The sequence below is a fragment of the Lepisma saccharinum genome, unplaced genomic scaffold (genome assembly GCF_977018435.1).
Source record: "Lepisma saccharinum unplaced genomic scaffold, izLepSacc3.1 HAP1_SCAFFOLD_150, whole genome shotgun sequence".
NCBI classification, from domain to species: Eukaryota; Metazoa; Arthropoda; class Insecta; order Zygentoma; family Lepismatidae; genus Lepisma; species Lepisma saccharinum.
In genome coordinates this window covers 121,401-145,843 of record NW_028142959.1, presented here as the reverse complement: position 1 = coordinate 145,843, position 24,443 = coordinate 121,401, and the positions used below count along the sequence as shown (strand labels likewise).

General features: G+C 37.4%; 1 protein-coding gene across 2 annotated transcripts in view; it reads right to left on the bottom strand.

The window, feature by feature from the left end:
* LOC145982360 (ATP-binding cassette sub-family C member 10-like) overlaps window positions 1-24,443 on the bottom strand; it is a 101,968-nt gene that overhangs the window by 5,235 nt on the left and 72,290 nt on the right. For both annotated transcript variants that reach the window (XM_083115915.1, XM_083115916.1), the window contains exons 17-21: window positions 18,376-18,545; window positions 12,761-12,983; window positions 9,438-9,629; window positions 6,371-6,614; window positions 2,896-3,035 (exon numbers count right to left, since the gene is read on the bottom strand). In XM_083115915.1, the coding sequence (XP_082972041.1) occupies window positions 2,896-3,035; window positions 6,371-6,614; window positions 9,438-9,629; window positions 12,761-12,983; window positions 18,376-18,545 (969 nt within the window). The remainder of the gene's footprint in view (window positions 1-2,895; window positions 3,036-6,370; window positions 6,615-9,437; window positions 9,630-12,760; window positions 12,984-18,375; window positions 18,546-24,443) is intronic.

Genomic DNA, 24,443 nt, shown 5'->3' with positions numbered 1-24,443 from the left:
TAAATTTCAAATGTGTCAATTATTTGTGCGCCACCCTGTGTAAAATAATAGACAATTATCTGATCTTCACCAACCTTTCCGATAATTATGATCATATTGTGAATGTACTTTAGTTATCAATCAGATATCTTGACTGCAAATTTTACTTTGATATTCTTTCTAAAATTAGTGAATTATAAAAGTGAAAATTTATTACAGAAATTCGAAGGAACCATAATTTTTCATATGAACGAAAGAAACAGGTTTCAGAACTGAATATTTTTTGGTACTGGAATCACAAGAACAGAATCCAGAAGTGGAAGAGAACTGCTTGTTCATTTTGAAACTTTTTTTATTGCAAATTCCAAAGTGAACGTAAATTCCAGACGATCTGCAAAATTCCCTGACATTTTCCTGATTTTCCCCTGACAAGCAAAATTCCCTGACATTTCCCTGTTTTCCAGGTTTTCCATTAGATTTTTGCAACAGCAAAAATTAATTGTGATTAAATTATTATCTTTTGTGAAATTCAGAATGTCTACAATTTTTGTGAAAACAAAATTCCCAGACTTTTCCAGACCAAAAATTACATTTTCCCATACCAAGTCATTAGGGCAATTCACGTATTTAAACATCTGTGTTATGAGGTCACTACATTAACACCACATTTAGAATCTCACTTCACCAAACTTTTACAATATTCACTTCGTATGTTAAAATTAATAAGAATGGATACTGAACAGACACTGACTGTTCAATAGGATATCACAGGTGAGTTTTTACGTAATACTTCTAACATCAACGAAAATTTCTTTTTCATGAAAAGTATAACAATTATAGCATAAATACATAATAATAACAAAATTTAGTAACATATGCATTAATCCTAATATCCACCAAAGAAACGAAAATTGCAACAAGGAAGTAGTAAATGCCACTAGCCCCAAACTGTAGTACATATTTCTACCTGAAAATAGTTCAAAACATGAGCCCTTTTCCTAGGGTATTTAATTAAGAAGTTCTACTGTAACTACCAGTAATAATGAATATTCCAAACTGAAGTGTAATTTGTCCACAACACATTTAAAATTGCATGCTTGTTTTTTTTTATTCTTTGTTCAAAAACCTACTTTTACAGCACAAATACAAAAATGTTGGATTTTTCCATAAACAGTAAATTTCCCTGACATTTCCAATACTTTTCTAGAAAAAGTAAATTCCGTGATTTTCCCAGGATTTCCAGACTGGTAGATACAGTGATGTTTCCAGAGGGGAGGGAGGGGCACCCCCGCAGTCAGACACTTTTCCACCCCCCCCCCCCAACTGAAGTTAATGAAATATTGAATAATCAGAAAGTTCATTTCTAAGAGTATGACGATTTTCACTATTTCTAAGTGGTGTATTCTGCATGATATCACTTTTCCTGGTTATAATACCAACTTGACTATATATGTATGTGTGTGTTTGGACTTTCGTTCAAGATTTGAGCGCCGACCTGACAGTAGGCCATTTCTCATTCATTTATGTCCTGTAATCGTCGCGATTAACCTAAGTTTTAACCAGTTTTGAGAACTGGAAAAAAACGTTGAATGTGGATGGTTTTAAAACATCATGAACATTCTGAGGACCACACAACACATCTGTAGTACAGGCAAATTATTCTACTCGTGGCTCGTTAGCGACAACGCTATTTAGTAAAATACATTCAAAGGTGATTCAAGATTTGGTTGGTTGGTTGATTTGGTGTTTTTAGTCCACTTTATTAACATTAAGGCTAATCGGGACTGGACCTAGTTTAAAGTGCCTCCACCAGGTATCGAACGTGGGACCAAAAATGATCCAAGAACGCCGACACTACATGTCAGTTGTTGTGGATGCCTTGCAGTTTCTTACTATTCAGCGACTTGATTTTCGAGATGATGAGTTTGAGGCAAACCTTACCAAAGGGAATTTCTTCGATACTCTTGAAGTTAATTTCAAAATGAGGGGATATTATTCGGAAATGTATTGAACTTGAACCTTAAAATGCAAATTACACTCAAAATTATATTCAAAACAAATTAATCTGCGTAATGTCCACATTTATTCTCAGCAAAATAAGCCAGGAAGTGGATGAGGTGAGAGTATTAGCACAGATGTCAGATGAAACATAATACATTGCAAGATAGGAACAAGAAAGATATCGCGGGCAGGTAAGAGAACGCTTTTTAGGATTTGCCACTCTTCACAATCATTAGAAGCAGGTTCGCTTTTTCTCGTACATATCAAAATCGAAGAAGTTCTTCCCCAAGAACTCCATAGGTGCTTGTAATTGTGTAGCACAAACACATGTTGGAGTGGTAGAGTGAGAGGTGCACCAGGGTCAGAATATTTCTTGTATTGTGAGATAACTGTAACCCTTTTGAGATTTTTATTCCTGTGATAACATTTCCCTGAAAGATGAAATGCAGATTTTGCCCAAAACTCTTCAGCGTTACAAAGATGGAACGAAAGTACTCCACTTAATGGATTTAGATTTCTTCGAAATCCTAGGAAATTAAAAACTGGCATTTCACAAGGCTCACACGTCATGCACCAATGGTAGGCTTGACAGCACAAAGCTTGTTCCCCATTGCCTCACCTCACTCTACCTGTCACGTGTGTCAACAAGGGAGAAACGAAACACATGCTTCAGGTCCGTGACTGGTAGAAGGTGGACAAGAACATCGCAGACTTGGTGGCAGCATCAGCTACTCACTAGGGACCCTACGGAAGTGAACTTCAGCTCTGGTAGATAAGGACAAGAGCTGTCGAAGAATGAATTGCACTACTGAATGTTCAATACCTTCTGATACTGATACCATTTGTATTGGGTAATGAATTTAGTCCAATTTCATACAATTGGGTACGTTTCTACATGTTAATTTTATGACTTACCTGTCGGAATCCATGACAGTTTGAATCCTATGAGCAATTGTGAGAACAGTACTCTGACGAAACGAAGAACGAATTGTTCGTTGAATGTGTCGATCAGTTTCTTGGTCAACATTAGCAGTCGCTTCATCGATGCATAGAATCTATGAAATGGAGAGAATGAAGGAAATGTTTAACTACTCCATAAATTAACAGGTTAGGTTCTTACAATGTTCAAACAAGATTTCAAGTTACTTTTCACACATTATTGACAAATTATAAAATGCGCACAGGACAAGTTAGTAAGAAAGTTAACAAATTTCCATATTCAGCATAAATTAACTACAAATGACAGAAGAAAGTGTAAGGTATCAGTCGACTAAAAATCTCTAAACTGTATTCGGACTTGATGGGCTCTGCCAGAGGCCACCCAGGTCACCTGATCTTACTCCTGGTGATAATTTTCATGAGTTAGGCTATTGTCGATAAAACTACGGACATGAACAAGTAACTTGTATGGTATGAAGTTAAATATCTCCTGAATACATTCCACATGATTTTTGAGTCTGCTTGCTTGCCAACTGAGCCTTACACATTCTTGCTCAATGATGAACTAATGCAAAACTTTAAAAAAAAAAAATATTTACTTTCCATGTAATGTAATAATAATTGTTAAAAACGATAACCAATTTAATTATCCAATTAATGAAAAATGTTCACTAAGGCAATGAGAGGGAGCATACATACAGCAATAAGTATGATACTGATTACATTATTCCACTGTCTGTGATCAAAACTGATAGTGGCCCTAGGGCCATACCTCCAATGTGCTTGCATTTATTTTATTTTGTGTCACTTTTTCTTTCTAGTTTAACCAGGGTGTACAAATTTCATATTCATAAAAATAACAACATGCAATCAGTTAAATTATCAACAATTTACCAATAAATACATCACCTAACATGACCTAAGTTGGGTAAATTACAAAATAAATAAAATAATGTGTTAATGTTATTTTGCTTACAAAAGTAATGTGTCACTATTACTTTCTCATACTACACCGACATTTAACTGTTTACACATCTGCCCTCCATAGTGTACATTTCCCCCAGAGTAATTTTACATGCACAACTTTAGAACACAACAAAGTATGATTCAACCTGGAAAATAAATCCATCAGTTCTGAATTTATGAAGAAAATGCAAGTAAATTACTGCTACATTTATTTCTGTAATTTCCTTAACTCATTACCAGGGACCTTGAGTTCTTGCAAATACAAGAACACTGAAAAATGCTAATTGCTGCAAAAAAGTGTTTATGTACTGACATGTTCTGGCACATTTTTCATCCATTAGATGTTGCAAAATACAGGGTGTTTCAAAAGTCCCTTAACACCCCCTATAAAATGTAAAAGAGTTAGGCTGGGTACAATTGGTCATGATAGAACCAGATTAGGCCTAGGGGGAACCATATTATTGTGTTCCAAATGGATGTCCGCCATATTGAATTCAACTCAAAATTTTTAAATGGGAAGGGGCTCATGTGATATATCAAATCAGGTTAGAATTTCACGAGAAATGCAATGGTGAAGCTTTTTTCAACATATCTTTAATCAGGAAAAAGTTATGACTGTAACAAATATCTCATTTTCCAGGTGTGAGAAAACGGTGCCAGAATGCTCCTAGCGTGTATGAAATGCATCAAGATTGTACTGCTGTCTGGGGAGAGAAGTTCACATGCCATTGCAAATTATTTTAATTAACGACACCCCAACGAGATCCAGTGACACACCTGGCAGTTGAACAATACTCCAAAAGTTCCAGGAGACAGGATCAGTCAACAACAGACAACAATCAGGACATCCCAGAACTTTCACCGATGAAGAAACAGCCACAACAGCCCTGGCTTCATTTACAAAGTTGACACGTCCTTTCCCATTGCACTAATATTTATTGTTATTAATTACTTTTTATCTTGTATAAATGTTTATTGTTCTTTAATCTTAATTTCTGTAATTCACCTATCACTGATAATGTCAGGATAGTGACTGACCTGTATATACTTACCTTGTTAAGAGCTGTTACCATGGAAATTACGATTGTGTTTTGTCTTGTTTTTAGAGTTTGGGCTTGGAGATTTTTTGAATGGAGGGATCAAGTTGAATTATAAGAAGTTTAATTTCTTGGAGTGAAATAGATTTTATGTTAGGCACGTAAGTATTTAGTAAGCTAAGAAGAAAAAATATACTTCTTCTTTTAGTGAAAACATGACTTTGATTTGGTTTGAACAACGAAGAGAGATATTACCGAATACCCTGAGAGGCATCACGTGAATGCTTTCAAGTCTTCATGTGAACTTATTATTTGGTCTGTTAGTTAATCCGTGTTCTTGTGACTAAAAGAACGTTTCAAAGTCCCCCAACCATAGCACACACCGATTATCACAAGAATGTGGTGTTAATCAACCATCAATTGTTCGGATCTTGCAAATGCACAAATGGCACCCCTATATCTACAGCTTCAATATCATCTCAGAGAGGATGATCTGGATCTTTACTTACGGAGGATGGTAACTTTTCCGGAGTTTTTCCAACAGGACGGAGCACCACCACAGTACGGCAACATTGTCAGAGAGTTTCTTCATGCTCAATTTCCAGGACCTAATGCCATTGGACTTTTATCTATGGGGACATGTCAAGGTAATGGTATATGCAGTGAAAATCTGTGATATTGACCATCTGCGAGAACGTATAGTTGCTGCTTGCAATGCTACCACATCTGCTATGTTGCAAAATGTCCTGCGTGCATGGGAGACACACCTCCGAGCGTGCATTCAGGAACAAGGACAACATATTGAGCAGGTTTTGTGTCAGATATGGTCATAACTTTTTCCTGATTACAGATTGGCTGGAAAAGCCTTCACCATTGCATTTCTTGTGAAATTCTAGCCTGATTTGATACATCACATCAGCCCCTTCCTATTTAAAAAGTTTGGAGTTAAATTCAAGATGGCGGACGGCCACTTGGAACACACCAATATGGTCCCCCCTAGGGCTAACCTGTCTCTACATTTTATAGGGGGTGTTACGGGACTTTTGAATCACCCTCATGGAGTGCACACCTACTGACACGTGGGAGCTGGAACATCGATATTTGACATGAAAGAAACATTTTGCATCACTGAAGAAAGTGGTGAATTTAACAAGGATCAAGTGGACACCTGTCATCAGACTAGAACCATAACATCAGTATTTGTCATGCGTGAAACAGTGGAAAATAATTTCCTCAAAAATCATTTCCAACGTATGAAACTGTCATGGACAGGCATAGAACATGCGAGCTACAAGTTAATTTTAGGCATATTTGGCAGAAAATTGTGCTAAAATAAAAATGCGAATTTTTGCAAAAATACAAGTACCAAAAAGCAAATTTTGCTAACAAAAGTACAAAACAGTACAGTTACTTTACTCCTGAACTTCAAGACCAACAGAATTGCATACCTTTGCATTATGAAGAACTGCACGAGACAGGCACAGCAGTTGTCGCTGTCCAATAGAGAGCAGCTGACCCCTTTCTCCAACTTCTGCATTCAGGCCTCCGTTCCGCCTGACAACAGCAGAGAGATGACACCGCTGCAAGGCACCCCACAGTTCGGGATCTGCATACTGTCCCAGAGGGTCCAGATTCTCTCGCACAGTGCCTGAGAACAAGAATGGGTCCTGTGGGATGATGGCTATGCGTGACCTGCATTGAGAAAAAGACCTAAACTGAAGTATGTTATGATATAAAAAGGAGATTTTTTTTTTAGCCTAGCTTACCCAAGGGGAGGGGCCTCTCAGTCTCACCATCTCTTTTTTTTAGATTTTTCAACTGTGAAAACTTTTATTAAAAAACTGAGAATAAATTACATTGTTCCCTAGGGTGTTCCGAATATTTCTGTATAATTTTTGTTCAAAAAAACCAAATGTGACATACATAGAGGTGAAAATTAATTTGGTATTCACTTAAGGCACTCCTTTGGATGTGTATCATTCAATACGCTCATGCCAGTGAGTGTAAAATTGGTTGGTAACGATGATAATTTTTGTAATTATTGCAACATACCTGGTGATCCGTTTGAGATGTCAGAAAAGTAAACCTTCATACACAAGAGGTTAATGTATGTATCTGTGAGCAGTTTGTTGTAATATATGCAGAAAGGATGGAAGTTTCGAATGAGTGGAAGTATACAGTCTTCAGCTGCATGGCGGCAGTAGCATGCATTAATACTCGAAAATTTCGCATCCCATACGACATACTGTGTGCGTTGTTGTGACGTGATCACCACCTTTGTTACCATGCACATTAGCGCTGCCATGTGGCTGAAGTCTGTAAACCTCCACTCATTCGAAACTTAATCCTTTGTGTTTACATTACAACACACTGATCACAGATACGTACATTAACCTCTTGTGTATAAAGGTTTACTTTTCTGACATCTCAAACGGATCACCCGGTATAACTGCACCTACATAAACAGAAAAGCATTGATGAAAAATTGATATGTTTTCTGCAAGTTTTAGTAAATGATAAAATATGTGGCGGCACTCATACAATAATTGGTTATTATTCTTTTGTTACTGATGATAATTTTTGCAATTATTACAATTAATAAACAACTGCACTTGCATAAAAAACAAACAAGGCAGTGATTCAGTAACAAATTGGTGAAGTGATAAAAAAAAAGTGTGGGCCTATGAACCTGCTCCCCCCTCAGGTATATACGTAAGTTTCTCATGAAACACGGGTAAGCTAGGGTTAAAAGTAAAATGATCAAACTACAAGGTAAAAAGTAAAAAAAGTAAAGGGTTCCCCTGTGCTTAGCACCACACCATGAAGGCGTATAGGGGGTGTGGGGGTAACGCCCCACACTTTCTTGATCCGGTCGCGAGTGGGGGTGATGTGATCAGCAGCATCATGCCCCTGACCACCTTTACCCCCCCCCCCCCCAAGGGTTTACCCCAGGTACCCATGTTATTTGACGCTGGGTGGGTGCCGGGGCCGCTTCCAACGTTAGAAAAGTTCCCGGATTTGAACCGGCCGGATATTGAACCCGGGACCTTTAGCATGATAGTCAGACGAGTTACCGACTGAGCCACCGCGGCCACAAATACAAGGTGTATTCCATAATGTTATAATGCACACTGCCATATTAAAAATTACCATTATGCACAATTTGTTTTGCGATCATCAAAGAAAGTGACCACAACACATTCAGTATTATGAAATTACCTGTATCTGTGTAAGAAGTGGATTAATCAGTCAGTCTTGGCAGACTACAGACACTCAACCGCTGTTAACCTAACCTAACCTTTCCTGAACTAAAACAGCCCTTTGAAATTTGAAACTTGTCTCACATTGCATTATGGCCATCAAAACTAATATCACTAATAAAGCAATACACTGATATTGCTACCTCAGCCAATATCGACAGAGAAAAAAATAATCTGGCCCATTCCTATAAAAATCTTGATATTAACTTAAAGAATATTGTGTACTATTACTAGTATATATGCAAGGTTTGAAGCCCTGAGTCCCAACACGAAATTAAATCACATTACTCAAGATGAACCTAAGAGTGTGGTTTTCACCAGAAATTGACACAAAAAAAGAAGAAAGAGACCACAACCAACTTGCAAACCAGTGTGGACGGTAAATTTTTACTCCTTTCCAGTCACTGCAGATGAAAATGTTTCCCTTTTCTTCTGTCTGAGTGACCCATGTTGCCCTATATAGAGCATGCATCATAATACAGTAAAGAACTTATCAGGTTTATTATTAAAAGAATATCTGAAACACAGCAATGAGGTTTGTTGTACAACAATGAGAAAATCTTCAAGTTTTGTTTTCATGAGCAAAACGTTTGTCAACATGGTCACTGTGGCGCTGGTGTAGTGTTACAGAAAATGGCGACTTTCACAGGTGCAGAAAAAGCAGGTTGTGTCATAAAGTTCCCAAACCAGACCTTACACCCATACACTTCTGCATTTGTGGCTTTGTGAAAGACAAAGTCTACGTGCCACATATGTCGTAGAATGTGCAAGAGATAAAGAAGAGGACAAGAAACGCCCTTTGGTGGATGAGGAGTTCTTTGGAAAAATGTGGCAAGAACTAGAATTCCAATGTGATGTGTGTCGCATAACTGGTGGAAGCCACATTGAACATTTGTAGACATTCACAGAAACCTGATACACAACAAATATCATTGTTGTATTCCATACCGTTTAGTCGAAATAAATTCTTAAAATGGTTTACTCTATTATGATACACCCTGTACATATAAAATTTCCCTCCCTTGTTTTGTTGTTGAAAAATTCAACAACATTAAATATTATGTCTCTACTTCACTATGCATATTTTGTCAATACAGGGGCATGATTGCATGGCAAACAGCTGACTGCATCACCCACACTATCTTCGCTCACTGAGGGTTGAAAATTCAATCACAAGTGTACTTAAGATGCCAAGGTCAGTTCAACTCAATCATGTTCTGAACTTGCAATCAAGCATCTTTAAAACCTTACTTACCTGAGACCTCTAAGACTAATATGAGCAATGTTGACGGTATCGATCAGTATTTCCCCTCTGGTCAGCTCATTCAGTCTGAAGAATGCTGTAAACAGGCTGCTCTTCCCAGCACCCGTTCTTCCCACAATCCCTACTTTTTCCGCAGGTCTTGTCTGGAAACTTACTCCTCGCAAGGAAGGTGAAAGATGTTCCCTGTGAAGAAAAAAAAAAGAACGGATTCTTCAAATGTTCTTTAATAAAGAAACAAACAAACAAACCTTAAGATTTGGTTGCTCCAGCTAACTTATACTGGTTGCATTTCGTGACTGGGAAACAGCAGACAGCGATCAGTTGAATTTTCTTCGACTGACTTGCATTTTCGAGTTGCAAGGCACTGAACGCTGATAGCGGGACAAAACAAATGAACATCGGATACACTAAATGTTGCTAAATGTACTGTAAAGTGTGAGAGTTCTCCGACAACGACATTGTCAGCACCAGAATTCAACAGAGGTTAATGGTATTTCCGGAACGATTACTCACAGGTCGGTATGAAACTGGCAAAAACACAATTATGCTTGGCAATGTTGCTTTGGGAGAGCGAGGTTACCCCTATAGATTATACTTCGCAACTGAGGTTGTTACAACCCATGGAGCCCCCCCCCTCCCCAAAGATGATTGGGGGACAGAAAGATCCAGAAATAAGACATGAAGGTCAGCCACCAGCTGGAAATGCAACCAGTATAAATGTCTACAAGAAATTGATTGATTTGATTGATTTGTTGTTTTAAGTCCATTTTATGCACAGTAAGGCTAATCGGGACTGGACCTACAGTTTAAAGTGGAATCCGAACCACTTGTGCCTCCACTGGGTATCGAACCTGGGACCCCTTGATTACAAAGAGAAGACGCTACCACTGCACCATCGGGGAGGCCCATCTACAAGAAAATATGGATTATGTAAATACTTTATAGGATGGGCCGACATGAAATTTTGGCAGATAATTGACAGACAAGTTGGCAGAATTTTGCACTAAATTATAAGATATTTACAGATATATCGGATCGGTAAAACAATCGGTGATTTTACCGATACACCGATATGCCAATACTGAAAGTCATATTTCCATCATAACCAAACATCTCGGAAAGATTAAACTACCTCACTACAATCCTACAATTTCTTTTTATTTTTCGAGCATTATTGGAGATTTTATTTTGTTTCCAATGTGCTTTCCCAATTTTGATCAAACCTTTACTGCTTAAAAGTTGAAAGTTGACTCCCCCCTTCCTTCCTTCTTTTATTTGATGCCACGGCCTGGTCTTTTGAAACAGTGTTTGTTTCTTCTGTTGTTATGAGTCCTGCACTTACAAAATACCATTTCATAAACATAACACAATATAAAAGCAGCTACTCAAAATTCATGGCAGCTAGAAAAATTTTATGAAATCGTTTCTTCATTTCACTTATCCTTTCCTTTTTTCTGGTATTGTGCAGAGCCTCATCAGATCCCCTCCCCCTTTTCCAGCAACATGGGGCCTGCAAGTCCCTTAGCTATGTCATTGTTTGCAGGATTCCCCCTCATTTTCACCAGATGTGGATGTCAGAATATTGAAAGCAAGAACAGCTTTCTGAATGGTCTCATCGATATGGAGATCCAACCATATAACCATCAAAACAAAAATCAGATTATTTAATTCCAATATAAAATATGTTTTACTCTATGTATGTGAAACATAGAAACAAACTCAAAGTATACGAAACAAGCTTTCAGTATACGTAACTACATGATTGAGAATTAGATGGCTGGAAGTAACAACCAACCAGGAGTTATGGAAAAGAACAAACCAAATGTAAGTGCAGAAAGAAATCAGATACAGAAAATGGATATATATATATAATATTAACTTACATTTTGCGAGTTTCGAGGTAACTCCTGCGACATTTCGGTGCGCAACTGCTCCCTTCCTCAGGCTGCTCACGTTTCCTACGAGGAAACATTGGAGTATTGCAGCACACGCGGACCGTGGCTACTCACAATTTTAAAGTTTTAACATTCCAAGGAGAAGTTTCTAATTGGGAAAACAGCATGGTAGTTTGACGTGTACCTATAATGGGTTTTAGATTTTTACTGTTTTTTAACCATACACCTTTTACCAGTTCTATATCCTGAACCTATGGAGAGTTCAACGTGGTTATGATTTATACATAACCTAAACGTGAGCAGCCTGAGGAAGGGAGCAGTTGCACCCCGAAACGTTGCAGGAGTTACCTCGATACTCGCAAAACGTAAGTTAATATTATATATATATATATTAAACTTGTGAGTAATTCGCACAACCTTTATCATGGATTCATGTTTCGATAGAGGAAATGGATAGGACACACTTTGGGATAAGACAACGAAAACATAGCAAAAAAAGGCATTAGACTGGAACCCACAAGGTGCAAGGAGAAGTGAAAGACCCAGAAACACCTGGAGGAGTACAGTACAAAGAGAGACAGAAAGACAAGGAAAAAGGCTGGATCGAGATCAAAGAGGTGGCAAAAACAGAATCAGCTGGCATGCACTTATCAAGGCCCTATGGCTCTAAGAGGGCGAACAGGACAGTAAGTTAACATGATGATAACCAAATTCAAAATGCTACAACACACTTGCTATTCAAGATAATCAACATTATTCAGCAGTGTTCAAAATAAATGAACAGAAATGAACACGCACACATAAAAATATTTCAACACCTCCCACCAAAAATCTGGAATTTATTTTTATTTCCAAATCTGGCAAGTATAAGAACGCTTGCTTTTTCCTGACTGACTTGTCCAGGATTTCCAGGAGCTGGAACTCTCGTCTGTCATACTGGATAAAAATTTATATTTTGTGACTACTACTGGGAATTGAAACTGGGACCTAAAGTGAAACATCTACATAAGAGTGTAATGTGTGTAGAATTTTCCTCTTATATCAATTTTTAATGTGTCAAATTTCTCTGTTCTGTATGAAGTAACGTCACTCCTGAGAGGAGTTGGATTTGAGTTTTGAGTTTTTGTTTTAGGTCCACTTTATGCACAGAGAGGCTAATTGGGACTGGACCTACAGTTTAAAGTGGGATCTGAACCACTATGTGCCTCCACTGAGTATCGAACCCGGGACCCTTTGATTACAAGGTGACGACATCACCACTACGCCATCGGGGAGGCCCTGAGAGGAGTTGGGACCACATGGTTATATGTACATAATATTCAAGGAGTAACACAAAGTGGATATAATGTGAAGTAAGACATATATGTATAGATAACTGTTTTAGATAGCTTTATCTTATGCTACAAATGCAGTAATTACCTATATTGCAATACAACTTCATGGAAGGTAACCACTCCCTGACTAGGCCATGCGTACGGAGGAGCCATCACTTCTATGGACTTCTCAGGAGGCACGTGGTCGATGTATTGGTATGCTCTCTCCACCGCTATCATTTCCTTCTCAGTCTCCGTGAACGCATTCACCACCCCACTCAGAAGGCCTGTTATTGACAAAGCATAGGATATGGCAAGTCCAACAAGACCTGAAAACAAGAAAAAATGTGAATTCAAACTTTTAAAAGGCCGGAGAAGTTCTACTTCTTAGGGATGGTCTAATATGAAATTGCAACAGGTGGTGATAAAATGCTGACATGTAATTCCATATTTTTCCATATATTACATTTTAGCACATATTTAAGTTATTTTTACATATAGTTTTCATATTTTCAAAGATTTTCCGACATATGTTGCATATTCATGCTATTACTACGTTCTCCCTTCTTCTGTTAAATACCAAAAGTTTTCCATTCATGAGTGTTCTATTAGTTTTGTATAACTAACTAACTCTCTAGCCTTCTTAAACCCGAAGGTTCATGGCTGCAGCAACACAGGCCTTCCATCTGTCCCTATCTTGAGCAAGATCTATATACTCTTTTCCATCCCTACCGATTTCCCTTAGGTCCATCTCAACGTTGTCCCTCCATCTTCGTCTCGGCCTTCCTACAGGTCTCTTACCATTAGGTTTCCCAACAAGAATCCTGTAAACTCCTATTTCCTCTCCCATTCGTGCCACATGGCCTGCCCACCTAAGTCTTCTTGATTTCATTGTTCTAATAATATCTGGGCATGAATACAAATTATGTAGTTCTAAATTATGTAATCTTCTCCACTCACCTGTCTCCTCATCCCTTTTAGGTCCAAAGATTTTCCTAAGGATCTTATTTTCAAATACTCTCAATTTATGTTCCTCTTTCAATGTAAGGGACCAAGTTTCACATCCATATAATACTACAGGCAAAATTACTGTTTTGTATATTTTAACTTTTAGTTTCTTAGATATTAAACGAGAAGACAAAAGTTTATGAAGAGAGAAGTAACATGCATTTCCTGAATTAAGCCTACTTTTTATTTCCTCTTTAATATAATTTTCATTTGTTAATATTACTCCTAAGTATTTGAATTTGGAAACTGGTTCAAACGAGTTGTTATCAATAATTAGATTTTGATTATTACCTAACACTTGGTTTCGGCCTGTAAGCATATATTTAGTTTTCTCTTTGTTAACTTCCAAACCTATCTCTTTAGCAGTTTTGAAAAATATTTTAGCATTATTCTTAATTGTATTCACATCATACCTCAGTAAGTCTACATCATCTGCATATGCTAACAACTGAGTCACACTATTTAATTTTAGTCTTTCGTTAGTTTCTTTTACCTTCCTAACAGAATATTCTAAGGCAAAATTAAAGAGCAATGGAGATAATGCATCTCTTTGTTTTAACCCATCATGAATTGTAAATTTGTCAGACATATTAATACCCACACGAATTTTACTTTCTGTTTCACTGGTGCATATTTTTATCATACTAACAATTCTTAGGTATTCCAAACTCTATTAATATATTATATAATTTATCTCTTTTGACTGAATCATATGGTTTTTTGAAATCAATGAATAGCTGATGGACATTTTGATTATATTCCCACTTTTTTTCAAGTGTCTGTCTGATGTGAAAAATTTGATCTGTAGTTGATCTGTTACGTTTAAATCCACATTGATAATCACCTATAATTTCATTAGCATATGGTGTTAGTCTTGTTAAAAGAATGTTAGACAATATTTAGTATGTTGTTGAGAGTAGGGAAATTCCACGGTAATTATTGCAGTTCATTTTATCACCTTTTGTAAACACAGGAACAATTATGGATTCTTTCCACTGTTGAGGGATTTCTTCTTTATTCCATATTAAACAAATCAATTTATGAATCTGACATATTAATGAATTTCCACCATATTTAATTAACTCAGCTGGTATTAAATCAATGCCAGGTGCTTTGTTATTCTTTAGCCTTTTAATAGCATCTTTAACTTCAGTCAAGTTAGGTTCTGGAACTAAAGGTTCTGCTGTGTGTACTTCATTTAGTAGCACCATAGAAAAAAGTATAATTTTTAGTTTTACAATTCCCTTCTCCTGGCCACCTAACTTCCTGGACAGCTACTACTTAACTATCTCATTAACTGTACACTGAAATGCCCCAGGCCGGTAAAGGCTCAGAACATTCCAGGTGCCTAATTTAATATCCTTATTCCTAATGTAGATCTTATGTGATGTGTTTGTGTATTCTCTGTTTATTTTAATTCTTGACATTAGACAATTCATATGTTATTCTAACATTCTTGATAACAATAGGGAATGCGAGCTGAAGCATTCATGGTGAAATCCATTGCATATTTTAAATATACTACCATTACTTCATGCGATATTGAGTACAGTTTCAATCACTATAAATCTTATTCAGGGAGATTCAAGTTTAGGAGATTCTTTTTCAGCACTTCAAAAGAAAGTTTGGCAATCCTTTGCTTGGTAGCAAAAAATAAAGCACATTTTGTATTTGCATTTTGCATTACAATTAATGTCATATAATGATGTAAGCCTAATGCATTTTATTTAGCTATGTGAGCCTCTTGTGAAAATTGTAATTTTTTACAACTATAAATTCATATTACATTCCATATTTTGATTACAATAAATAAATATATATTAGGGATGGGACCGATTAATCGGTACTCTATCGGTATCGGCCGATATAGGCATAACGGTGTATCGGTTTATTGGTAAAATTATTGATTATTTTACCGATCCAATATATCAATAAATATCTGATAATTTAGTGCAAAATTCTGCCATTTTGTTGTAATTTTTATGGATAATCTCCATGCCCTTCTTTTTAAAAAAGCAAATGTCTAAATATTCAACTTCTTTTGCACTACAGTCACCACGAAACACACATTTATTAAGGAGATCAATGAACATTTCAGGTTCTTCAAGGACCATTTCAAATATTATATCAGATCGGTAGAATATCGGTATCGGTAAATTTTATATCGGTACTTTATCGGTATCGGCCAAAATTTCATATCGGCCCATCTCTAATATACTATATATATATTTACATATCTAACACTTTTTGATACATATAAATCCGTTAACTGCTAATAACTAACATTCTACAATATAAACTTGCAAATGTCCTTAAATAACATAAAAAGGTTCATCTACATCACACATAATGTAGTTAACCTGGTGAATGCAGATGGGTTTTGTCTTCGAAAAAGGAAATTGTGCACTTAGACACTTACTTTAGAAAACAAACGCATATGTGAATTTTATGTTCATATACATAAAAATAACAAGAAAATAGCTGAATTAAATTTTTCTGACTACACAAATTAGGTGTTTTTGATCAATTTTTATATTATGGGCACGTCACCACATATGCTATTTTTGCCCAAAGGGATAAGGGATAAACCCCTTAACTAGAACAAAACTAAAATATGTCTTAAAACTTTCTAAACCAATTGCTAAAACTAATATTGTCACAGACTACTAGCAAAATTAAAACTATACTGTCCCTGAGTACATCCATAATGTAGTTAAAATCTGAGGCTGTAAAAGGGTCCTCTGTACACTCCACTCCCCACCGGTGGCACAACAGCCTGCGAGGGCCAGGGTCTACTTACCACTGACTGCCGGCCTCGCTCCCACATGCTCCCACATGCCGAGGTGGTAGATCATCAAACCAGTTACAGGGTGACAGGTGCTCAGCATAACGAACCCCCCCTCGTTCTTGTAGGTTTCCATGACTGGGTTACGCTACTCAATCATAGCTCCCCAATTTCCTCACGAGGGAGGGTGGCCAACGGTCCTATGCACAGTCCGAAATCTCAGGAGAAAAGTCGTTATGCTCCCCCCCCCCCCCCCGGAAGATTCAAACCTGAGTGTCCCATAGCCTGAGCCTAAGGTCTGATACCTTAGACTGCACGGGCATGGTGCGGGATGCACTCTGTACACACAAGGACAAACCAAGGACAACACGATTCCACAGAAGATTATTCTGGCTACATGTCCCGGTGCTAAAACCTCAATAGCATGCAATAAGCAGTTACTTGAGTATGCTAAGGGAAACTGAGGTTGGCTTTTGGGTGTCAGACAGTAACCCTTACACAAATTAAGTCAATACCACTTTGAACCTATAGGGATTTCCACTGATACTTAAAAATTGTAACAGTTCAACACATCAGACCATTCCCAAATATTAACAAAAGTTTTCCCATTGAAACTGTACCATATCGTATCACAGAGTTTTCCTTTAAAACAGTGGATCCCAGAGTATGCACTGCAGCACCCTAGGGTGCCGTGGCTGGCTTACAGGGGCACCGCAAAAGGTTCCAATATTTTCACTGAAATGACACTTATTACAAATATGTACATATTTAATACTTTTTACAAATAAAATGTTTCTTACCTGGAATATGTGTTTATTTTTTTTTAACTTAAGACAAGCAACCTAACTACACTAACTGAGCATTGCAAGTGTTAGATAGACCTGACTTGGACATGGCGGAAAAATCTTGAAACACTACGGGCACCATGAAAAGAAAAAGTTTGTAAACCCCTGCTTTACAATATTCACAATTTCACATGAGATCAGGGGTGCCCATCATCCCCCACCCCAAAATCATTCATCAAAATCCCCCCAAAAGAAATGTTCATCATAACCCCCCCCACACACACACACACGAATATAGTTTGGATAAACATGAAGTAATTGATTTTTGTTTGTCGATAATTTGATTTCATTTTTTAAAAAATTAAATTTTTGAAATACGTAATTTTTAGACAATGAAAGCTGACAGTATGTTACAATTATCCAGTCAGTCGTAGCACAGGAGCACACACAAGCGAAACAAATCGTGCCTGAAATCATCCAACACTAAAACTGAAGTCCACATGTCGGAAGTTCCAAGCCGACTCGGAACTACCACAAAGAAACACCGGACAGTTTACCACTGGCCGAGATGACAACAATTGAAACGCGCATGAAATTTGAATTCTTTCATTGCAGTTGAAATTAAAAGACTAAATAAACCTTATTCTTAATAGTTTGTCTGCTTGACTAACCTTGTATTAACGCAAACTGCACCCCCCATCCCTTTCAAACCGATTCTAAAGGGATAAGAGGTGGTGTTTCACTTCAACCCAATTGCTGCGAACACCCAGAGGTAGGAAGAAAACCAATAACTATAACTAAAAATCGATAGCAAGTCAAACAAGACGATCCCCCTAATTTTGTGTGAAGATATATAGAATTGGTTGCTAAACTATAAAATTTTGTCCCCCCAAAAAATTTCCATGATGCAGGTGTGTCATGAATCCCCCTTGTGGGCACCCCTGCATGAGATAATCTTATAATCACAAATCTATTTCTCCCAACAATGTTGTTGCAGGTACAATCACTGTTCTAACAATTCAACTGAAAGTAATGACCTCGTTACAACCCAGGAGTGTCCAGGACTGTACAAACGAAATACTAATCAACCAATCCCACTGCAAATGCACTCATGCAAGTCAATGGATACAGATAGATACTCACCAGGATTAGCTACATCAAATTGGTGCTGTATCACAGCTATGACACCTACTCCCGTAACCATGGCAACTCCAATAAACTGCAGTCTCAAACTCAACCACTGGGCCGCAGCCTGACTAGCGTACTGGGTTTTCTGGTTGCTTTCCAGTTTGTCCTCATTTTCCCGCTTGAACCTGAAAGGAAACAATGCAAATTAAGAAAATGCTGAAACTACAACACAATCCTGCTACACTCGAATGTAGCCATTGAAGGTGCTTCATTCTCGTTTACTATTCCAAGATTAATTACTATGAAACATTTACAGGGACAAGAGGGACCTCTACCCAACATGGTAGATTGAAGCTACAATTTTACATGGACGCTTATGGAAGTTTTATTTTTTAAGTACTCAGGAGCACAGTTTAGTAAAAAGCTTAGTATAACTGCACAAAATGCTTTTAGAGAAATAAGAAAAATTAGCAGGGTGGTCACTCTAGGACCTTGATAAAATTCACCTAACATTCCCCGTTTTTAAGGCGAACTTTCCAAAAATTCAAGGATACAAGCAGTGGCGCAACCACAGGGGGTGGCAGGGGGGCATTGCCCCCAAACCTTCAACGGAAGTCAATTCTAGGGGGGGGGGGCAAACATTGACGGCCAAGCGCACCTGCAGGGGGGCACAGAGGAGAATTTCCCCCTTCAATTTCAAATTTTATGCAAATAAAAGTACATTTCGTAAAATTTTATTGCTCGCTTCGCTCGCAGTCCCTGCTCTTCTCTATTTCGTCAAGTTCAAAGCTGTAGCTAGGTGGCGGCGGGAGTCGGTCATGGATGCCAAATGATCTAAATGAAAAGGAAATTGACAAAGAGGGAATGCCTTGGCGCACCGTGATATTATTTGCACCCTATTAGGGGTAAATGGGGGGGGGGGGGCAAGCATAGACGGACAAAGGCACCTGCAGGGGATGCACAGAGGACCAATTGCCCCCTTCGATTTCAAATCTTATGCAAATTAAAATATATTTCGCAAAATTTTCTTGCTCGCTATGCTCGCAAAGCTTGTTTATCTCGGTGTCATCAGGTTCAGAGCCATAGCTAGGGGGCGGCGGGAGTCGGCCATGGCATCCAGTGAAATTATTTGTGCCCTATTAAATCAATATTGTTTTCAATTGCAAAAAATTGATCTAAAAATGTTTTTGCTCGCTTCGCTCGCAATGTAATTGTTTTCTGTTATGTGATGTATTTAAATAATATGTGTTGTATATATATACCTGTATATGTACTATATATGTAGGCTACTGAATGAACTTTGAATACATACACAAATAACGTTAGCATGTTGCCCATGTATTTTCTTATTTTATGTCACTCCATGTTGCATATGTGTAAAACATATGTTGTAAGCTCTACATATTATATATGTACAGAAAGAATTATCTTTGGAATGCATATTATCATTCAATTTCTGCCATTCAAGAATCGTTTGTCTGCTGTTTTCCATTATTAGCTAATGTGAAACTTACTGTGTTGAAAAATATTTCAAATCTCTTGTTCCAAACAAATGCTTTAGTACAGACTTCTACCCCCTCTTTGCGTAATTTATGAGGATAATAAAATCTTTGATACTACTACTACTACCACTAGTAGTAATAATAATAATAATGCCATTATTATTGTTATTATTAGTATTATTATTGTCGTTGTTGGTACATTTATCCTGATACTTGCCCCCCCGGCCAAAAATTCGTGGTTCCGCCTCTGGATACAAGCACATGTTTTCTCTACTTCAACCTCTCACCACCCACACATATACACACACAAATATATTAACAATATAAAGGGTTCTGGTGACTCAAATTTATCCAAAAATTCTAATTCAATTCAATTAAATGGTGTGTGTATATATATATATATATCAGTGGTGTATGGTGACTCCAAGATCTGGACTATCTCACCACACCTGGTTCTAGGTTGTGTAAAAAGAGAGGAGACTAGGTCATGTATAAGTGGTTAGACACTCACATTTCGCTCTTCTCGGCATCTTTAAGGAAGTAACGTTCCCACGTCCACTCCAAACAGGTTGCAAACTCCTAAGAAATGAGGTTGCCAACTCCAGAATCGCGATCGTCTTCCTATTGAAATGAGTAATTTTATTCAAAATTTCTAATTGATTTTTCTTCTGTATTATACTCTCTAGACTTCAGGCTTCGCAGACAGCCTAGCTAGCCTAGAATATACTCCCCTGATATATATATATATAATTTAAGGTGTGGAGTTTACATTTGCCATTTCACATACTCAGACTCAAAATACATCTACAATCACAAGTCACAAATGTTACGGATATATTAATCTACGAAAAATTGTTAAATGTATAAGAATTTCAAGATACCATGTCTAACAATAATCTTCCGTCTGTCAGATAGATTGTTCTGCAACGGACACTAACAAAGCAAACAAATTTAGAGAATTCTGTTTCATTTTCCATGCATCTTTCTTTTCTTTTCCTTCCTCGATGAAAATAAAAGCAAAACTGTGATAAACTTACCTCAGGGCATTAATAAATATGTATAAATTGAATGGGATTTTGATTAATAAAAGTTGCAATTTTTCACATTTACGGAAAAAAAAATCACGTAGAATTCATGCATAATTCCCGGAGCCAACAATTTATGCATAATTCCCAGAATTTAAGGAATTCCCGGTGAGTAGCCACACTGGTTAAAGTCTAAGAGCTGTTACGAAAAATGCTAAAACATTGCTCTGATTACATCAGTATCTAAAGTCTGGAGGAGCGGAGCTCCTGTGACGGGTGTGATATGTCATTCATTGGAAAGGAAAAGGTGCAGTACATTTTTGTAAACTATGATTCATAATAACGAAAGCTTATATATTATAAGCTACATAGCTGTTTTATCACAGTAAGTAATAGTTTAAATAACAAATTTATTTTACTTCACCTTTCTGGCACTATTGGCTAATCACAAAGGTGAGACTGAATGGTGATATGATAAGATGGATGAAGATATAATCACAAACCAGATACCAGTGTCTCATTTGTCTGAAAATGCAGTCCATGGTGTACTATGTGGAAAGAGGTTGATATTTGGGTATTTCACCCTCTCAGTAAAATAACCACATTACATTATTTATAGTTTACAGTAGACTTATTTCCATCTAAGTTTACAAGTATATATTTGTTTTGCTATGATAAGTACATAGTAGCCTTTTTGCCTAAATACATATGAAGAGTGGAATATAAAGGCTTATTTAGCACATGTGCAAATAGAAACAAAATATATAAAAAGGAATGAGAAAATATAGAAAAAGGAACGAGAAAATAACAGTACGGAAAAAGGACATGCAATCGAGGCAATTGCCTAAATAATCAGAAAGTAACTAAGTCAGAAAACTATAACAGTTTGTGATGATTTTTAAAAGGAACTGTTTTTAAATGGCAGTTAAGAACAACAACATATTTAACTGTAGACCCATCACTTCCCACTAAAAATGGAAATAAATCGCTTTATCACAATATGTACTACATAAAACTCTCCATGATTTATTACTACTACTACTGAGAAGAAATCTGGGGTGGAGCAGCTCATGAAAGAAGGGATTGCAGCCTCCTCTGGCACTGCCTATGTCTGATCAGTGAAAACTAAGTTGAGGAAGGAGTGTTTTTATTCTCCGTAAGAAATATTGGAGCCAAAGAACATGTATTAATGATCTTCCTTAACCTTTACTCTGCCAAGGGGGTCGTCAGAAAGTAACCCCCGGTTTCGCTGAGGCCTTTGGCTCGAACTTTTAAATTCATACACTTATTTGTAAAAAAATGTTATAACTCATAGACTATTTGACCAATCTACTTCGTGTAAGTTTTATTTTGCAGCTAAAGCATCAGGGTATGCAACCGTGCTGAAATCAAAAGGCCAAAGCCAATAAGAGGGCTTGGGTGGGCCACGGCCCCCAACTTTTAATGAAAAAATCATAAAAGTGGGAAGTTTGTTTCACATATTTGATAATATAATGCACCCAGGAACATGAAATCACTTTCATTCGGTTGAGAAAGGACCATTCTTTGAAAATAAGGCTAAAGTTTGCGTCCCCTTCTCAAAATAGCGGGGGAAGAGGGGGCAAACTCCCCATTTTTATGATTTTTTCATTGAAAGTTGGGGGCCGTGACCCACCCAACCCCTCTTATTGGCTTTGGCGTTTTGATTTCTGCACGTTTGCATGCCCTGATGTTCTAGTTGCAAAACAAAAGTTACCCGAAGTAGATTGGTCAAACAGCCTATGAGTCATAACATTTTTTTTGTCAAATAAGTGTACTTATTTAAAATTCGCGCAATCTTCCATACGTAAATTTGGAGTTGGGGGGGAGTTTGCAACAACATGACGTGCCAAAGCTTCGTTTAACCCACTGTAAATGTTTCCGACATAACAGAAAAGCATCAAGATAATAAAAAAAAAACAGGAATTTTGTAATCAGCTGCATGGTCGAAAAATAGACCATAATACTAGTAAAGGTTAATAATGAAATTAGGGACATGCTTGGGACTGTAACGTGTTTGGAAGTCCATAACCTGTAACTCACTATTCTCTTTCTTTCTAACATTTGCATTCAACTGTACCTCATCACCGTAAGTTCACTTTATGCTCAGATGTTCTCACGAGAACTGAACTCACTGTTTCAAGTTTCCTTTATATGGTACGAGGTTGATCCGGAAAGTAATACCCATGCAATGCAAGCTCAGCAAGTTGCAGTCACTTATTTTTCATACTCTAGGGGAGTTGCATCACGTTGGGTGCACTTGTGGTTTCTCTGAGCTTGTTTCCTGAAATCTGTAGTATTTTTCTGAATGCAAGAAAGATACAGCCATGTGAAATTCATCATCAAATTAGGGAAGTTTATGGCGACAATCAACAGCATGGGATTGGTGTAACAGGGTGTCTACTAAAGTAACATATCCAGAATTACTAACTTTTTAGTGACCTTTATCCATTTTTCTTAACCTTTATTTTTACTACCCCTACCAAAAGGTCAGTTAAGAAGAAAACTTCAGCTGTATTTAACAAGAAAATTAGACTTGCTTTATCTATTAATGCATCCTGGACTGCATTTGGCAGATTAGCGAGGCTCTGGCTTCTGGACTCAAAGCCAGTATAATCTTATTTGGGGCTCATGTTGTCATCCCTATATACAAGGAAGAATCGAAAAGTCTTTGCGCCTAATTTTTTTCTAGCTTGTTATAAGTGTTATTACAAAAGTGAGACATACGAGCAATGCAGTAGGCTTTTCTTGGAATGACCCTATTGTAACTTCCAATTTCTTCCATGGCACGGCGCTGTTATCAGTTGGCAAAGATGGCCGGAGTACTCAGGAAGTCCACGCCATATGAGCAGCGAAGTGTTTTTCGTTTTTATGGTGCAAAGGAAAAACAGCCACAGATATCCACAGGGAAATGGAGCCAGTGTATGGGGACAAGTGTCATAGGAAATGCCAAGTTCAGTGGCAATGTCCTTCACATGAACACGTTGATCAGCTTTCACCATTTCATCAATATGGGTAATGTTGTCCGATGTCAGCGAGAAACGAGGTCGGCCCGATCGCTCATTGTCCTCCAAATTTTCCCGTCCACTTTCAAACTCCTTGCACCACCACTGAACACTTCGCACTGATAAACACTTGTCTCCATACACTGGTATTTACGATTGACCCTTCATCGATCATATCTTACCACAATTCATCCTCATCTTTGCAATTAACCAAAGGGGCAGAAAAGTGAACTCTCATCTTTGCAATTAGGCAAAGGGGCAGAAAAGTGAAGTGAAATAAAACTAAATATCAATCAGTCATCATCGTGATAACAATCATTCTTGACCACAAGTATAATTTCTTGGCTATTTATTGATTTCTGAACTTTTTCTGGACTTGTAGACACCCTGTGTAACTTTAATTCAAGCATGGAAAACATCCATGATGATAAACAAACCAAGGGACTCAAATGTCATTACCAGAGCCCGGATTTATATGCGAAATGCATGTTTCATGTAGCATGCAAAAACTTATGGAAAATATTTTTTTCTTT